Here is a 17,886-nt window from a genome sequence, read left to right on the forward strand (position 1 = left end):
TGTGACTGCCATGAGGGATTTTAAAGATGTTCATGCAACAACAAATAATGTAAGAAATAACAAATTCACAATCAGAATCATACAGGTATTTACCAATTTATTGTAACTTGTCAATTAATCTGAAGTTTATTACTAGACATACTAAGATATATTTAAAAAAAAAAATATGCATATTGAAATTAATAAAGAAACCTTTTTTAAAACCAAACATTGTTTAAAACAGCTCTTGGTGTAATTAAAAAAAGAATAGGTCACTTCTTTGTACATGTATGATTTACATTGTACAGGCCTGTTTAGACTAAAATATTTTTGTATTAAAAATTGAGGTTGAAAATATCTTGCAATTCCTAGAATAAATGAACGATGCACAAAGCTGTGAACATATGTGTAGGGTCAAATTCAAAGTTATAAGATAGATTCTTCAAATCACAAGATAGAAATAATTCGGTCGAAATTAGATTTGAAATTAATTTTTTCTTCTCTTGAAAAGTCAGGATCTTCTTAAGAAGATGTCAAAAGCTATGTTTTTTTTGTTCTTTAGGAAAATATTTTTTGCAGCAGATCTTTCAGTATCTGTTAAAAAATAGCAACAACTTTTCTAGACTTTGGTCAATTAAGGACTTGACATCTTGTTTATACACTGATATATTACTGATGACCTAATGTTGACCACTAGATGCCTGATTTATAATGATGAGCTGTTGTCACTTGATGTAACCATGGATGTAAATACAGCATATCATTTTATACAAACCACTAACATCAGGGACAGACGTTACAGTCACTTGATGTAACCATGGATGTAAATACAGCATATCATTTTATACAAACCACTAACATCAGGGACAGACGTTACAGTTATATTCAGTACAGTCAAAAGAAACTAAAACAGACACCCAAACCACTAAGATCAGGGACAGACGTTACAGTTATATTCAGGACAGTCAAAAGAAACTAAAACAGACACCCAAACCACTAGAACACATGGATTGGTGTTAACATCCAGTAGCATATATTTCATCCTAATCAGGATGTGACCATAATATAAGGGGTATGAATATGGAGCATTAATAATTATAACAATGCCTCAGGTCTTGATTAAAATATTTGGTTCTTAATATTCACAAATTTATATGAAATTCAATAAATAAAAAAAAATGTCAAACAATGTAAATTTCATCCTGAAAATAGTATTCTGGGACAACATCAATTAAATCTAATGTATATAAAATGTAGATCAATTATCTATGAAAATGACAACTGCAGGTGCTTTTTATAGAGGTTATCATTACAATAATTAAAATGATTGACATTCATTATCAAATTACCTGTAATATATCATAATATCAAAAGACAAACTGTTCCTTCCTTTATATTGCCACTAATGTTTTTATATTTTAGAAGAAAACAAGAACAGATGAGTAGCAATGCAATGCAAACTATAACCTACAGCTTTATGAAAAATAATAAAAACTTTAATTTAAGAGATTGAGGATAAACAGTATCACGCTAAAAACTGAACTTTAACACTAGCCTGCAAAAAATCATTTTGTTTAACAATTTTATAAAGTCCTTTATGTATTATATAAGTATTTGGATCAATTTAATCTGCCCCTCCCCATATTTTTGGCAATATAATCTATACCCAGCTAAGACATTTTCAAAATTCTAAATACATATTTCAATTCAATTGTTGAGAGCTTTACATTAAAAATAAGTAATATTAAAATATGAACCCTGACCCTTACAAATCAAATTCTTACTTGGAAAACACTTGTCAAATTTTCCCTTGGGGACAAAAACATTCTATGAAAATAGAGATCTCACCTACACATGTTGACAGTTTATCTGGTTTAGAGTAAACCCGTGTTGGACGACGATCAGTTATAATATGTCCAGAGGAATTATTCCTAAATATTCCGCGTACAGCTTTTCCTTCCTTAATCAGAATTTCTATCCTATTATCAGGAGGTAAACTAGCACTTCTTTGTCTATTTTTACTATTTTTTTTCTTTTTCTCAAAAAACTTCATTTTCAAACAACTTAAATCCCCAGCCGAATGCAGTCTTGATTTCTTCTCTTGTCTCATCATTATAAAACCACAAATCTTTCACATTTACTATATGACTAGGTTTTCTAACATACAAAAAAATTAGGTAACACAAAAAATATTACAAATAGGTCTAAAATGACCAAAAATGAATCATGGTGTGAAATAACGAAAATGTCTGACAGTTAACTGACTAACTGTATATTAATTTGATAACTGGGTGATGGATAAGTCTGTCACACTTCATTGGTTATTTACTATATATTATCATCATGTAAAGTTGTCATACTAAGATCATCTCTCTAAAGACAATTGCACATACTATATATCTTGATAAAATGAAAGGGTGTCAAATATAAAAAGAGATGTGATCTAAAAAAAAAATATATGATTTTATTCTTTTTACATGTAAATGCATTTATTTATTGAAATGGTTCAAATTTTAACTGAAGTATAAAGGTATTTTAATTGTTTATTTTTTATGTTTTAAGAATTATTTTGTGTTTGTTGGTAAAATATTGAATTCTAATATGACGTTCTTCTTTAGCTTTGGGTACAAAGCCATGTTCTAATTCGAATAGAACATGGGTTGCACGTGATTGATGTCACAATTGAAATTGCAACAACAGAAGAATTTTTAACAACACCAGAGATCAAAATGGACATTTTTGTTGGTGTTGCTCGCTTGGAAATTAAATAAAAACATTCTAAAAGTAAGTTCAAATGATTCTGTTCTTTTTTTATTGATAAACTGTTGATTTTTCTATAAAGTTTTTGTTCATCAAATCAAAATGGTGACATTTCAAGTCTTCTATAGGTCCACTTCAAAGTACAAAAGTTCAAAATATTCCTATTAGAATTGAAATAATTTTAACATGCCATGCTCTATGCTCATTTTAACAGGGGTAGGCATTATATTTGTAACGCTTGGTATTAAGATATTAACAAATATAATGCCTACCCATGTTAAAATGAGTAAAGAGCATGGCATGAAAGAATAATTTCTTAAACAATATATACAAAGCTAACAGAGGAATTGGGCTGAAAATTTGATGCCCAAAACTTTGGATTTTTGTTTTATACAAGAAATTTATGATAAAAAATAGCTAAATAAACAGGTAATCATTTACTTTAGAGATGTTTGTTCAAAGATTCTCAAGCTTTATAAAAAATTATACTTTGTTTTTATTTTTTTTAACAGGGAAGTAAGTTTATAACAGTATAGGTTGTCTGTTTATGAGGTATGATCTACTGAGACATATGTCTATAATCTATCTATAACTGAAAAAAAGTTTTTTATGCTTTAAACTTTTATATCCTCTGTCATCTTACATAAAAGTATGTAATGTTTATAAAAAGGTGTGTAATGATGGCCAATTAAGTACATATGAACTCCACACAATACTACGGAACCAATAAAAATTTACAAACCTTAAATGTCATAGTACATATGTTTTTATGTTGTTTACAACGGAATCTGATGTGGCCAATGAATCAAGTTCCTTCCAATGAATCAAGAACAATCAGATGACAATGATTTTTAAACTTAGTCACAGTAACATGAAAGGTGTTCGTCAACATAAAATAATGACTTCACAGGTATAAACAGGTAGTACTGTCAAGTCGTTATTTAATGTCTTGTTTTACAAAGAGACTTTCCGGATGTATCAAATTGCACAATGTGAAGCAGGCTGTCAAATTTTAACAAGGGAGATAAATCAAATATAGTGCAAACACATGACTCAGGAGTTAAAGGAAAAATGAATCTAGTTTATATGTTGTGACGGGGTTAGATTTTTTTTATGATGATTAGTGCAACAGAGGGGATATAAATGCTTGAAGGCAGACAACTCACAGAATCAATTAAATGCATATAATCTAAAAGAAGTAACTTTTGTTACATTAAATTGAATCATGAATGAGTGCAATGGAATAATGAATGAGTGCTAGTTTAAATGACAAATTCTAGATTACTTGTTCATACAAGGATTTGGCATCCATTCTTGTCTAAGCGAACAAGGTTTTGCAACATTAAAACATACTTGTATACATATTTTCATAGTAACAATCAGAATAAAAGTAAAACAGTAGTAATAATGCAGTATATAGAGTATTACTTATATGCATACTGTATATCAGGTAAATATTGACATGTACATTTATACTTATCTTTTCTCCTCCCTAATAAATATATATATAGTATATATTTAGTGGTAAAATTTAGTAAATTGTATGTGTATTACCATTCCGTATTAGCCATCTGAGAATGATACCGATATAGGTCATGATAGCAAAGTCTTAAACCAACTCCTAATATGTAACACATCACATCATTAATATCGGACACTGTTCCAAAGGCTTGATTACAATTATGTCAGGAGAAAAACATTAACCTGAGATATTTAATAAAGTGTAACTAGGGATTATAATGGTTGAGGTCTCATCCATTGAAAAATCCATATCATATATACTTTATTAAAAAACTGTTCATAGAGAAACATACTTCACCACAAAAACTTAACCTTGACCACTGATCAATGAATTGAAATGAGGCTAATGTCAGTTGTACCCTGTCTGACAGACATGTAGACCATACAACACGTACAAAGATACAATATACCAAATAACTATATCCTATTACTCATAATATGTGAAATATTCATGTGATAAAAAATGAACAGCTGCGCCATGAGCGCGTGAACTTCTCAATGTGGGAAACTTATGAAATACTAAAGGAAACTTATCTTAATATATATAAACCAAGCACAAAAGTTTAATGAAAACTGCTGAAAGCATTCTTGAGTTGTTGGACTGACAGACAACGGTATACCATAATAAGTCTCAGAAACGGGCGATTACTATAAAAACTAGGGTTTTTTGTTAAGAAATTGCTGAACCATGTAAAAGAGTCCAATGACAATGGACATTTGACAGACATCTTAAGTCAAAGTGAAATATAACTGTAATACTAATTTTCTAAATATTTACTAAAATATATTTGAGTCACAATCTAAAATATAATTAAAAATGATTGTTGCATGACACAAGAAGGTTATAAGAGACAGATTCAGGGTTAGTCAGGCCAAATTCAGCTAAAAACCAAAAAGTGTTAATACATGTACATCTTTTGTTGAAGGGTGTATAGTTGTTGAACACACAAAACATGAAAAACAACAACACTGGTACATAAAATTTTCTGCAAAATATAGGCACAATGAAATCATAAAAATAAATAAAGAACATGTTATCCACTTGAAACAGAAGTAAATTGCTTTGTATGTAGTAATAAAGAAAATAAATGCAAAACCATGATAAAACTGATGTCCACACAGTGAACAAACTGCTAGTTAATCAACCATGCTTGTCTTTAGTAGTTTACTGACAATAAGTGACCACTACTACATCAATTTACAAGGGATTGTGCATGCAGACAACTTACTGATTTAAATGAAAATCCTTGGCAGCTTGTAAGAAATAAATTACATGTTTCACTAAAAGTGTATTGATATGTTCATAAAGATCACATACATGCATTGTTAGGTTTATACTTGGTTACTGATAGGTCAATCTGGAAGATTTATACTGACCCAGGAACAAAAACTGAGGCATGTATACTGTAAAAATCAAGGTCAGTATGATGCTTCTGCATACATATTGTCAATTTTAGTGCTAATGTACAAAGTTATGCATAAAACGGAAACAAGACAATGTTTAACCATTTGGTATATGACACCCAAATATGATGAATCAGCATATAAAAACTGGTACCTAGATCTATGGTATAAATGATAGCAGTCACACAGGAATTGGACTTTATTATCATAGGGGTCAAAGGTATAAGTCAAGGTAGGAGTCACACAGGAATTGGACTTTATTATCATAGGGGTCAAAGGTATAAGTCAAGGTAGGAGTCACACAGGAATTGGACTTTATTATCATAGGGGTCAAAGGTATAAGTCAAGGTAGGAGTCACACAGGAATTGGACTTTATTATCATAGGGGTCAAAGGTATAAGTCAAGGTAGGAGTCACACAGGAATTGGACTTTATTATCATAGGGGTCAAAGGTATAAGTCAAGGTAGGAGTCACACAGGAATTGGACTTTATTATCATAGGGGTCAAAGTTATAAGTCAAGGTAGGAGTCACACAGGAATTGGACTTTATTATCATAGGGGTCAAAGTTATAAGTCAAGGTAGGAGTCACACAGGAATTGGACTTTATTATCATAGGGTCAAAGGTATAAGTCAAGGTAGGAGTGATTTGGCTTTGGGTTATGACACATTCCCTTGGTCAGTTTTCATCAAATGAATACTGTGATATATAAAATTGAATTCAAAACTTAAAGACTATAGTCAAATTCGGGTGGAATTTTGAATAAGTTAATATTATATTCTGTAGTTCGATTGTAAATATTTAGCAATGTTAGCAAACTTGTAATATTCACAACCATGTGTGCAACCAAAAACAGTTATCATAACTGGAAGCCGTAAGTTCAATTTTTTTAAACCAGGTATATTGAGAAGGATACTGATATTACACATGTATAACAAGGTTATTGTTTCTGAGACAAAAACTATACCAACTAGACTGATTCATTAAGGTAAACAGTGTTATTTACTATGACCCTTTCCTAATAGAGATCTCTTCTTTATACAAACAGAATGATACTATACAGATATTATAATCTCTGATGTACAATGTCTTCCCATAATGAACATCTTTGCTTTAAGAAAATCAAAAAAAGAGAAAAATCATTGACTTTACCTGGAGGCTGTTGTGTTGGTCGTCTAGGTTCAACAATTGGTGTGATGCTATCTGGTGTGTTTTCATAATCCTTAAATGTAAAAAAGATCAATCAGCATGAAATATTATACTATCTATTGCAAATAAAAATCAACATGTTATTTAAAGCCTCAATTATTAAATTCTATTATTCAATATTAGTTAAAAAAAATAATCACATGCATCTAATAAAGAATCATGTGTCCAATAATACCATTGATAACTATTACGGTACAGGTTAAATTTACTTTTGAAAACAAATAAGTTCTATTTGCAATGGAAATATAAGGACAGCATTCTAATATCTTAGGGCAATCCCCTACCACAACACATATCTAATATGTCCAAGGGCTGTAGCAAATCAACTTTAAATCATCATTACAAGGGCTATCACTCCATTGATCTTCAACTTTGAAGTCTTCATGTGGGACAAGTGCAAATATCCCTTTTTGTTCCCCAGAATTTGCAAATAAATAAAAATGACATAATTCAAAATTTTGTTTCGGATGAGTTTTTCTACATTTAACTTCATCAAGAATGCTCAAACCAAAACCAAAACATTTGAAAGCAAGGGATGTATGAAAACTTATAAACCTGGGGTATTCATTTGAGAATAAATCATCAGAAATATAAGCATGAGAGCACTTGCAATGCAATTTTCAATAGATTTCACACATGCAAGGTCACAACCTCTGCAAAAGCAGTTGCATATTGCTGTTTTTCAAACTTGTTGGAAACATTGCTGATATAATCCTTGGATATATTTCATATAAATCCAATAAAAAATGTAGAAATTAGAGCTCTTTAACTAATTGAATCAACTAATGTAGACACTTAAGTGTTTAAAAAGTGTCCATAATCTTTCATCAGATGAACCTGAAATTTGAAATCAGCCCTTACTGGACCTACTCCTTTAAATATATTTCGTCAAAGCCTTTTCATGTTAAGCCTACCAGCCATACATCCCCAAATCAATAACCAATTTTTCTTTCAACAAGTGTGCACACCCAAAAATGTCTCACCTTCTTTACTAATCATTGACATTATGTTGATAGTCCTAAATATAAAGCTTTATTACAACTGTCACATAAACTTAACATTTATCAAGAAAACTAAACATTGACCCATGAACCATGAAAATGAGGTCAAGGTCAGATGAACCATGCAAGGCAGACATGTATAGCTAAAAATTCTTCGGTACAACAAATATAGTTGACCTATTGCTTATATAATTTAAGAAAAAGAGACCAAAACACAAAAAACTTAACACTGAGCAATCAACTGTGAAAATGAGGTCAAGGTCAAATTAAACCTGCACGACTGACATATAGATCATAAAATATTTCTATACACCAAATATAGTTGACCTATCATTTTTTGCCTATTGCATATAGTAATAGAAAAAAAGACCAAAACTCAAAAACTTAACTTTGACCACTGAACCATGAAAATAAGGTCAATGTCAGATGACAGCTAGACATGTTCACCTCACAATCATTCCATACACCAAATATAGTAGACCTATTGCATACAGTATAAGAAAAACAGACCAAAACATAAAAACTTAACTATAACCACTGAACCATGAAAATAAGGTCAAGGTCAGATGACACCTGCCAGTTGGACATGTTCACCTTACAGTCCTTCCATACACCAAATATACTACACCTATTGCTTATTGTATCTGAGATATGGACTTGACCACCAAAACTTAACCTTGTTCACTGATCCATGAAATGAGGTCGAGGTCAAGTGAAAACTGTCTGATGGGCATGAGTATCTTGCAAGGTACACACATACCAAATACAGTTATCTTATTACTTGTAATAAGAGAAAATTTAACATTACAAAAAATCTTAACTTTTTTTTCCAAGTAGACCCTGAACCATAAAAATGAGGTCAAGGACATTGGACATGTGACTGACAGAAACTTCGTAACATGAGGCATCTATATACAAAGTATGAAGCAATCAGGTCTTCCACCTTTTAAAATATAAAGCTTTTAAGAAGTTAGCTAAAGCCGCGACCGCCGTATCACTATCCCCATGTCAAGCTTTCTGTGACAAAGACCGCAGGCTCGACAAAAATCAAATAAACCTTTTTTCTTTCGAAAATCTGGTTAAAAATCCTTCTCTTAGATTCTACCCTTTTAAAGAATCTGTAAATGTTGATACAAAATGTATAATGTAGCATTATGTAATCTGAATGTATAGACTGACAGAAGTTATACAAAAGTTACCAGCTTTATAGGTTACTGTCTTTGTGTTAGAACACAGAAAATTAATCAGAACTTAAGGAGGCTCGCGGGTCTAAGATTTTCAGAAAAAAATTAAATATTTATTTTTCATTACAAATTTTATTTATTACCTTAAGTAGTTGTTTCTTTATCATTTGGTACAAAAATCATTCCAAAAAATCAATTTGTGTTGGCCCCAGTTGACTTTTAAAATGTAGACATCAGTGAAAAAGCTCCAAATTATCTCCCTTTGGTGCAAAAATTCCATTTTTTGGCATTAAAATTGAAATATCTTTTTAACTCATCGGTGACCTAAATTTTTTATTGTTGTTTTCGAATAAGCTGTACATAGACTAAATAATTGTACAATTTAAGCGCTTTCTGTAATTTAGTTTTTTTTTTATTTCGATATTACCGCTATTTCTCCTATTAGTTCAACTGTGAGCGTAAATGAACGGTGACCCAATTTTTTTATTTCATTTTGCTATTAAGTATAAGATAAAGTTCATTTATAGAAAAATATAGTGAAATCCTATATTAAATTTTAAAAAATATTTATACCCGCAAGCCCCTTAAACAGAAGGTATAGTTAAGTAAGATATAGTCTTCTAGATTTCAAATAAAGTAAATAAATATGTATAAACTAGAGTCATTCAAAAAATTGTTTTTATTATTTATATTTAGCCTTCAATGGAAGCTATAGATTAGACATATTAGCAACTTGCTTGTTGAACATTGATTAATAAAAATATATAAATCCTGTGGATTCATCTATTTTCATTAATACAATTTTCATTGGATTGAAGAAAAATCTTCATTCAATTCCATATAAAATGTGTTCTTAGTTCAACATTCAAAGTGGTGGTTTGTCTTTACCCAACATTATATATAATTCATTAATATATACATGTATATATTAGATTTTCATAAGTAATTTGTGTTTTGTACCCTACAAATCTTTTAAATGTAAACTCCGCAGACATGGAATTGACAATCAACATCTTTTTTGAAGAAGAAAAAAAAACACAAAAACAAATGTTTTTTTTCAAGTGAAATCTCTTAATTAAAAAGCTGCTGCTTTCCTTTGATTATGAATATAAAAAAAAAATTATTATGCAAGTCTATAATAAAAAAAACTTTGTCTAGCAAAATAGGAAATTTTTGTACGATCTTTTCAAACTTCAATTGTATAAAAACTACAGATATAATGAATAATGGAGATATGCCTTTTGTACATATACCCAGGGGAAACTTGATGCAAAGCATTGTTATTTACTGTTTCATTGCGTTTAAGAGAAAAAGAGTACTTTGGGGAAAATAAACCAAGATTTTTATAAAAAATCCACAGCCTTTAAAACAGAGATTTTTGTTATAAAAATTTGAAACATAGATTACTCACTTGCTTTTCTATGATGTGCAAGTGTTTATTTTTTACAAAAAGTTCTAATCAACCTGTAAATTCCAAAATACCTCGTGCTGAGTCACTAAAGTCAAGTGCACCCTAAAAGGTGTACTTGATTTTGTCCATATTTTTATTTGTTTTAACCAATAACTACATCAATAAACTTTTTTTAAGGAAATCTATGCTAGGACTGTATGGGTCCGAGACCACAATTATTTTGTAGTGCATTTCTTTTAGAACATAAATGAAAATAAAAAAAATCCCACCGGCACTTTCTCAAAGAAACTTTTACAGTGTGTTGTACTACTTTTGGGACAAATTATATCAAAATTATAGAAAACTTCATCGTCTCTAACTCAAAATATGGACAATTCTATGTTTAGGGCATCTTGAAATCTTTTCACAGCTTCCGAAGTGCTAATTTTAAACCTTTTTCAGCTGGACCACATCACTACTTTCCTTTAAAATTCTGGACCCAAATTTTTTTACAGTGTAATTTCATCCCCCTACTTGCAATTTTAGGCATTAAACATGGAGAAATAAATTTGGAAGGGGTATAAAAATTAATGGCAAGTAACCCACTGTCAACACTAGGGACTATATTTGTGAACAACGAAAATCAAGGGACGACAATTGTGGTCTCGGACCTGTATGCAGTAATCCTATACATATCAGTCATCAAATTTCCAAATATGAGGGTACAAGGATAAAGGCTGTGGATTTTCTATAAAATTTCCATATGTTTAGCATTAAATCAACACAAGGGTACATAATCCTTAACTATTACTCCATGTCCTTTGTTTTTTTCTATTAGTGAACAAAAAATAACTTTTACTTGGCTGTAATTGCATAAAAACTGTTATGTTTAATATCATACAATGTAATAGTATCTATACAAATTGATTGACCTTAGAAGCAGAATAGTAGTCTACAAAACATGCTTGCTATACCATTTCTTTTACCATCTCTTTGTAAAGTGATTCCCTAATTCATTTTAACCATCCTATTTATTTCAAACTCAATAACTACATATTGGGGATTCTTTTTATTTTTACGTGGATATAAATGTTTGTGGATTGAGAAAATATTGCATTTTAGTGGATATTTGATTTGATGGTTTTGACAAAGTTTGCATAAAATAATATTATTGCATGTTCATATTTCTTTCAACATTTGAATGTGTGGTTCATTTTTACCCCAATAATCCACAAATAATAATAAATCCACAGATATCTAGGAAACAGATATTCCAGTCCTACCCTGAGGAGTCCTACCCCAGGGAGTTCTACTCTCGTTTTGAAAATTTTACATGCCCCACCTTACCATACACTGAAAGTTTTTGGTTGACATAAATTGCACATGGACAGAGATAAAAGCTGAAATAAATAAGTCCAAATTGATCCAAATTATCAGAACAAGAGAACTTTATTTGTGAGGTCCTTGTTAATTTCATATTTTAACGAAATTTTATTATTATTTTTTTTAGAAAGTCTTTAAAAAAAAATAACAATATATTCTGATAACAATGAATAAGCATATGAATCTTGAATCTCAAAATAAAACTTTGATAATTTTGAAGTAGAAGGTAAACTAGAGGCTCAAAAGAGCCTGTGTCGCTCACCTTGGTCTATGTGCATATTAAACAAAGGACACAGATGGATTCATGACAAAATTGTGTTTTGGTGTTGGTGATGTGTTTGTAGATCTTACTTTAATGAACAAAATTGCTGCTTACAATTATCTCTGTCTATAATGAACTTGGCCCAGAAGTGAGGGTGGAAAATATTTTGTAAAAATTTACAAAATTTATGAAAATTACCAATGCAGGGGCAGCAACCCAACAACAAGTTGCCCGATTGGTCTTAAAATTTCAGGGGAAATAGATCTTGACCTAATGAACAATTTTATCTATAGCAGATTAGCTCTAAATGCTTTGGTTTCAGAGATATGAGCCAAAAACTGCATTTTTGTAATATTTTTAGCCATGTCGGCCATCTTGGTTTTCAGACAGGGTCATTGAACAAGTTTTTAAAACAAGAAACCCTAATGATGATTGTGGACAACTTTGGTTAAATTTTTCTTAGTAGTTTCAGAGAAGATTTTTGTTAAAGATTACAAAAATTTACAAAAAATTGTAAAAAATTGACTATAAAGGGCAATTACTCCTTAAGGGGTCAACTGACCATTGTGTCATGTTGACTTATTTGTAGATCTTATTTTGCTGAACATTATTGCTGTTTACAGTTTATCTCTATCTACAGTAATATATCCAAGATAACAACCAAAAGCGTCAAAATTTCCTTAAAATTACCAATTTAGGGGCAGCAACCCACCAATGTGTTCTCTGATTCATTTAAAAATGTCAGGGCAGATAGATCTTCACCTTATAAACAATTTTACCCCATGTCAGATTTGCTCTAAATGCTTTGGTTTCAGAGCTATAAGCCAAAATCTACATTTGCCCCCTAAGTTCTATTTTTAGCCATGTTGGCGACTTGGTTGGTTGGCCGGGTCACCTGACACATTTTTTAAACTAGATACCCCAATGATGATTGTGGCCAAGTTTGGTTTAATTTGGCTGAGTAGTTTCAGAGGAGATGATTTTTTTAAAAACGCTGGATGCCAAGTGATGAGAAAAGCTCACTTGGCCCTTTTGGGCCAGGTGATCTAAAAATGAGGGATTTCATTTCTGCAATTTACCTATCCAATAATTCATATGCATGTATATTCAAAATTGACCTTGCTAATATGTAAAATTGTCAATGAAAAGGAAGGATTCTTTTAGCAGCCTTAAGTGCAGAATTTCAATCCCACAAACAAAAGTGAACTAATACACCATGATCTTTGCAACAATTTATGTAGAAATTGATACAGCAAGCGTGAAATGTATTTGCCATTAGCAAGCAGAGACACGCTGTACCTCTTCCTCAGATGAATCGAATTCTGAGTCCCATTGGCAGTCAGCCTCACCTTCTGAATCTGAATCTAATTATAATATAAACTCATTTTTAAAATCAATCATATGTTTTAAAACATGGCAGTTTATTCCAATACTTAATCCAAACACCAAACTGATTAAGATAAAAAGAATGTCATGTGATAACTTTTTTGCTTTTTTGTTTTATAAAAGTGCACATTCTTTTATTGTTTTATAAAAGACTATCACATGACTTCCTTCCTTCTTGATGTACTAATCACTGTACATGCATACAATGAAACTTTAAATCAACATAGTTTACTTGATTTTTACTCAAATTTATGAGTCATCTTTAATGCTATTTGATGATAATTTTTCCTTTTTCCACCCCACCCCTCCTCTCTCATAGCTGTCACCTATCAATACTTTAGCCCTTAAAGTAAGAACAACATTTATCAACATGAGAAAAGTAATTTTATAAAATCAACTGGCATTTCATTGTCTCCTTATAAATGTTTAAGATTGATAGGTATGCCCTTTATTAAGGGTAGGGACAAATTATTTTCTCAAGTAAACTATAGATGAATAAAGTTCCATTTTGAGTATAATCAACATCACATAAAAATCTACCTCTTCTTCTGATGACACATCTGAAAAATCTGACGCACCCCATTCATAATCATCTTCTGGACCGGAACCATCATCATCATCATTATTGTCTGGTAATTATTGCATCATAGTTATTATTATACATGTGCAAATGATTCCTTTTAAAATCATGACTCCTTTATAGTGAAAATAGAGCAGGCAGCAATGTTTGTAATATTATATGCTATCTTCTTTTATTAATATTTTAATAATTTTAGTGACATGTAACTGTGTATAATAATATCGTGCACATTTTCTAACTCTTCCAATCTACCCCCGGTATATATAACAAAGTTTTTTCCATTTTGTATGTTTTCTTGTTCATGCAGAGATTTACCTGTTTCTCCTAATTAAAGAATATCATATTTTTACTGTTAAAATTGGCCTTTGTTTTTATAATAGCAAAAGTGTCAGAGTAACAAATAAAATAGTGCAAAACAAAACAAAAGAATTTTTTGATAACTGTGTATTATTTTTGTGTACCATGTGCTTTGTTCATTGATAAGGATACCAGGGTTTAACACTTGTTGATGCTAGAATCAAATATTTTTATTTTACTAATACTTGCCTCCATTGACTTGTGCTTGTGGAGCTGGTATTGGTGGTGGTGGTCTCCCATGGTTAGGAGGATTATAATCCCGACTTGGGGTGGCAGGTATTTGTGGCTGTACTATATTTTTCATTCTGTAAAATAATCAAAGAGCTGAAAGCTCTGAAGAAAAATGACGCCACTGTCTCTAATATTGGGATAGTTTTTATGCAAGTCTTGATTTTCACATACCATAATTAGTTTAACAATGCAACATGTCTCGTAAGCATATAATTGATATTCGTATATGTGTGTGTGTGAAGTGAAGGTGCCAACTGGCTGGTGGTTTTTTTAAGACAAATGAATAGGTCAAGACTACCTGAATTGTACAAATAAATACCGTAGAAAGGCTTCTATATTTCTCACTGGTACATAGGCTAATCCGGGTCCGTTCGCGCCCATTCACGTTTGCGCCAACTCATGTTCGCCCCCTTTCACTTTCACACCCTACATGTTCGCAACTAATCTTAATTGGTTTTGTGTTTAATAACTCTGTAAGCAAGTGTTTTCTAATAAGTATAATTGTTGTCATTGTCTCAAAATAAAGTGAGACAGCATTTTTTTTTGTGTTGAATAAATCTTAATCATGTTTTGGATAGCGTATTGTTAAAGATAATAATAATCCTTTCTAAATAAAGTGGTATTTTGTCAACGTTTTATTTAGCGTTGAATAACTCTTAATCATGTTTTGGTTAGTGTATTGCTATACTTTGTTTCATTGACCTCTTTCATAATGAAGTGAGATTCTGACTATTTATTTTTCTGTGTGTTGAATAAATTTTATCATGTTTTGGTTATAATAGTGGATTGCTATATTTTGGTTCCTATATATTTTATTGTTTCGTTGTTTCAGATCAAAGGGCTTAAAAACAATTATCTTTTGTGTTTTTCCTTTAAAATCTTCAATGTTTTACTCATACCAAGCTATAAATACATTCAGAATTTACACCAAAGCAATTTAAAACAACAATCATGATTTTCCAATTATTCAACTTGAATTTGAATTAAAATTGGGCGCGAATGAGTAGAGTGCGAACGGACCTTGGGTGTGAACGTGCGAGGTGCGAAAGTGTATTGGGCGCAAACAGACCTGATACCACATAGTCTGAACCCCCTTCTCCCGCAAAATATGAAGTAAATTAAAAACAAATTGTTCAGAGAACAATTGAAGTCTTTCCACTAGAAAAGATCTATTTTTATATTGAAATATGAAAAATCAGTTTAAAATGTTAGTTCCTATGGCTTTATGACGTCCTATTAACCTCTGACCTTGACCTCAATTTCAAGGTCACAAACCATGGACCTTGAATCAAAATATCCTAGGTCTTTAATATGTTTGGTTAATGAGTACTACCACTTGACGTGTAATTTTAAATGTAAGATGGACAAAAACTCCCTTTTATTGTATGCGCAGCCTTTCATCCAAAATATACAAGTAAGGACATGTCGCAACTAATAATTTATGAAAAATTATTTGTCAAAATGTCATACAGTACTAGTATTTGAAAAGAAGTGAAAATAAGCCAAAATCAAAATTTATAATATGACCTTGACCTTTGACATTGACCTCATTTTCATTTTTAGTACCAATGACCTCATGAAGACCCTAGGTCTCTATCAGTTATGGTTTACCAGTTGAAAATGCATATCGCTTGAATCTAATGAAAAAGGGGGAATAACTCTCATATGGAGTCCCCATAGAGCTATGGTTCAAACGAATATTCTTATCCTAAATATGTAACGAGCAATTTGGTAAAATAAAATCTTTTACGGTTACGAAGGAGAGGTGGCCACAAGAAAAACAGTGTTTGGGGAGATAACTCTTACAACGTAATGTATTTTGTTATAATTACATTTGATATATGTTTCATTATAATACTTTATTCTGATTGGCTAACTGCACATCACATGTTATTCCTCAAGCAATTGCATCACTCAATAAAACTTTTCATTCATGATAACACGTGGTCCCACAATAAATGCACAGATGAATTGAATAAAAAAGTTATAAAATTCGTGTTTTCATGATCCTAGCTAAAAAAAGTAATTATAAGTATTGAATGTTTTTTTTGTAACCTCATAGGGTTGCAAAAGCGTTGACCGTGTGCACATTTTTAGAATGATGCGCTTACGCTTACGCGCTTCATACAAAAAGTACTTCGGTCAACGCTTTTACACCTCAATGAATTTACAAAAAAAAAGCATTCAATACTTAAATGCAGTTGTAAATTTTTAAAGCAAAAAGAGTTAATACTAACTTTCACTTTTTTGGATGTTCATGTACATTTTGTATGTATTTATTTTTCTCAACTACATGAATTTTTTGGTGTATTTTTAATGATATATATGAGTAGTCCAAATAATTATTACGTCTGGCAAGGCTTTTTAAATTTTATTCTGGGACACCTTCCTATGACCACAAGGCTATGTTAATTTTTTTCTGGGACGCCTTCTTAGGAAGCCTTCCTACGAACGTCTTAGGAAGGCGTCCCAGAAAAAAATAAAATAGCCTTGTCAGACGTCATTATTATTTGGACTAATACATGAGATATTGGATATTTTTATGCATTATTTAACCAGTTGAGTCTTTTACAGGATTGTTTGTTTAATGCTGTTTAAACATTACTGAAAAAAAAACCACCTTAAATTTGCTAATTATTTGGCATGACAGTTTGATTTATTGAAAGGGACTCATAGTTTTCCATTTAATTTTAATAATTGTCTAATGGTTAAAACAATAGCTTCGTTGTTTACTTTTATACACAACAACATATTCACTTTGGTTTCGTTGTTTACCTAATATTCACTATGTACTTGGTAACAGTTATTAATTAATTGAATAGAAAATATTATAATAAATATTATTGGAAGCCGAATTGACGTCAAATAGGTGCCGATTTGACTAGATGCCAATTTAACCAGGTGCCGACTTGACTTGTACGTTTCAATTCCTCTGCGATCGTTTGCGGTATTTTCTTGAGAAAACCTATTTTCCATCATCAAAGAGAAGAAGAAACTGCTTGAAATGATTCCCGAACGCTTCCTGATTGTTAAAATTAGTTTAATTCACTCAAAAAACAATTTTAAAACTTGCGATGTTTAAACAGGAAGTTTCAAAAGCACGTGTAAAAGAAGAAATTAACCGGTGAGAGTGGAAATCCGTACATAACATATATCACTTTAGTACGACTTTTAAAGCAAAACAGTTTCATCCTTTTGTAAAACAGTCTTTAATATACCTATCACATTAATGTTTGAAG

At 31.0% G+C, this 17,886-nt stretch overlaps 1 protein-coding gene across 14 annotated transcripts in view; it reads right to left on the minus strand.

Annotated features, from left to right (window-relative positions):
• The window catches only part of LOC143073391 (uncharacterized), a 90,023-nt gene that overhangs the window by 53,551 nt on the left and 18,586 nt on the right, over positions 1-17,886 (minus strand). For 8 of the 14 annotated variants that reach the window (XM_076248899.1, XM_076248897.1, XM_076248896.1 and 5 more), the window contains 4 exons: positions 14,606-14,721; positions 14,020-14,108; positions 6,817-6,886; positions 4,208-4,231 (listed from right to left, as the gene is read on the minus strand). In XM_076248899.1, coding sequence (XP_076105014.1) covers positions 4,208-4,231; positions 6,817-6,886; positions 14,020-14,108; positions 14,606-14,721 — 299 coding nt within the window. Of the gene's footprint in view, positions 1-1,827; positions 2,754-4,207; positions 4,232-6,816; positions 6,887-13,392; positions 13,458-14,019; positions 14,109-14,605; positions 14,722-17,886 lie in introns of those variants that run through there. The other 6 variants (XM_076248904.1, XM_076248895.1, XM_076248894.1 and 3 more) reach the window with 4 other exon arrangements.

Source organism: Mytilus galloprovincialis, chromosome 4, assembly GCF_965363235.1.
Source record: "Mytilus galloprovincialis chromosome 4, xbMytGall1.hap1.1, whole genome shotgun sequence".
Taxonomy (NCBI): Eukaryota; Metazoa; Mollusca; class Bivalvia; order Mytilida; family Mytilidae; genus Mytilus; species Mytilus galloprovincialis.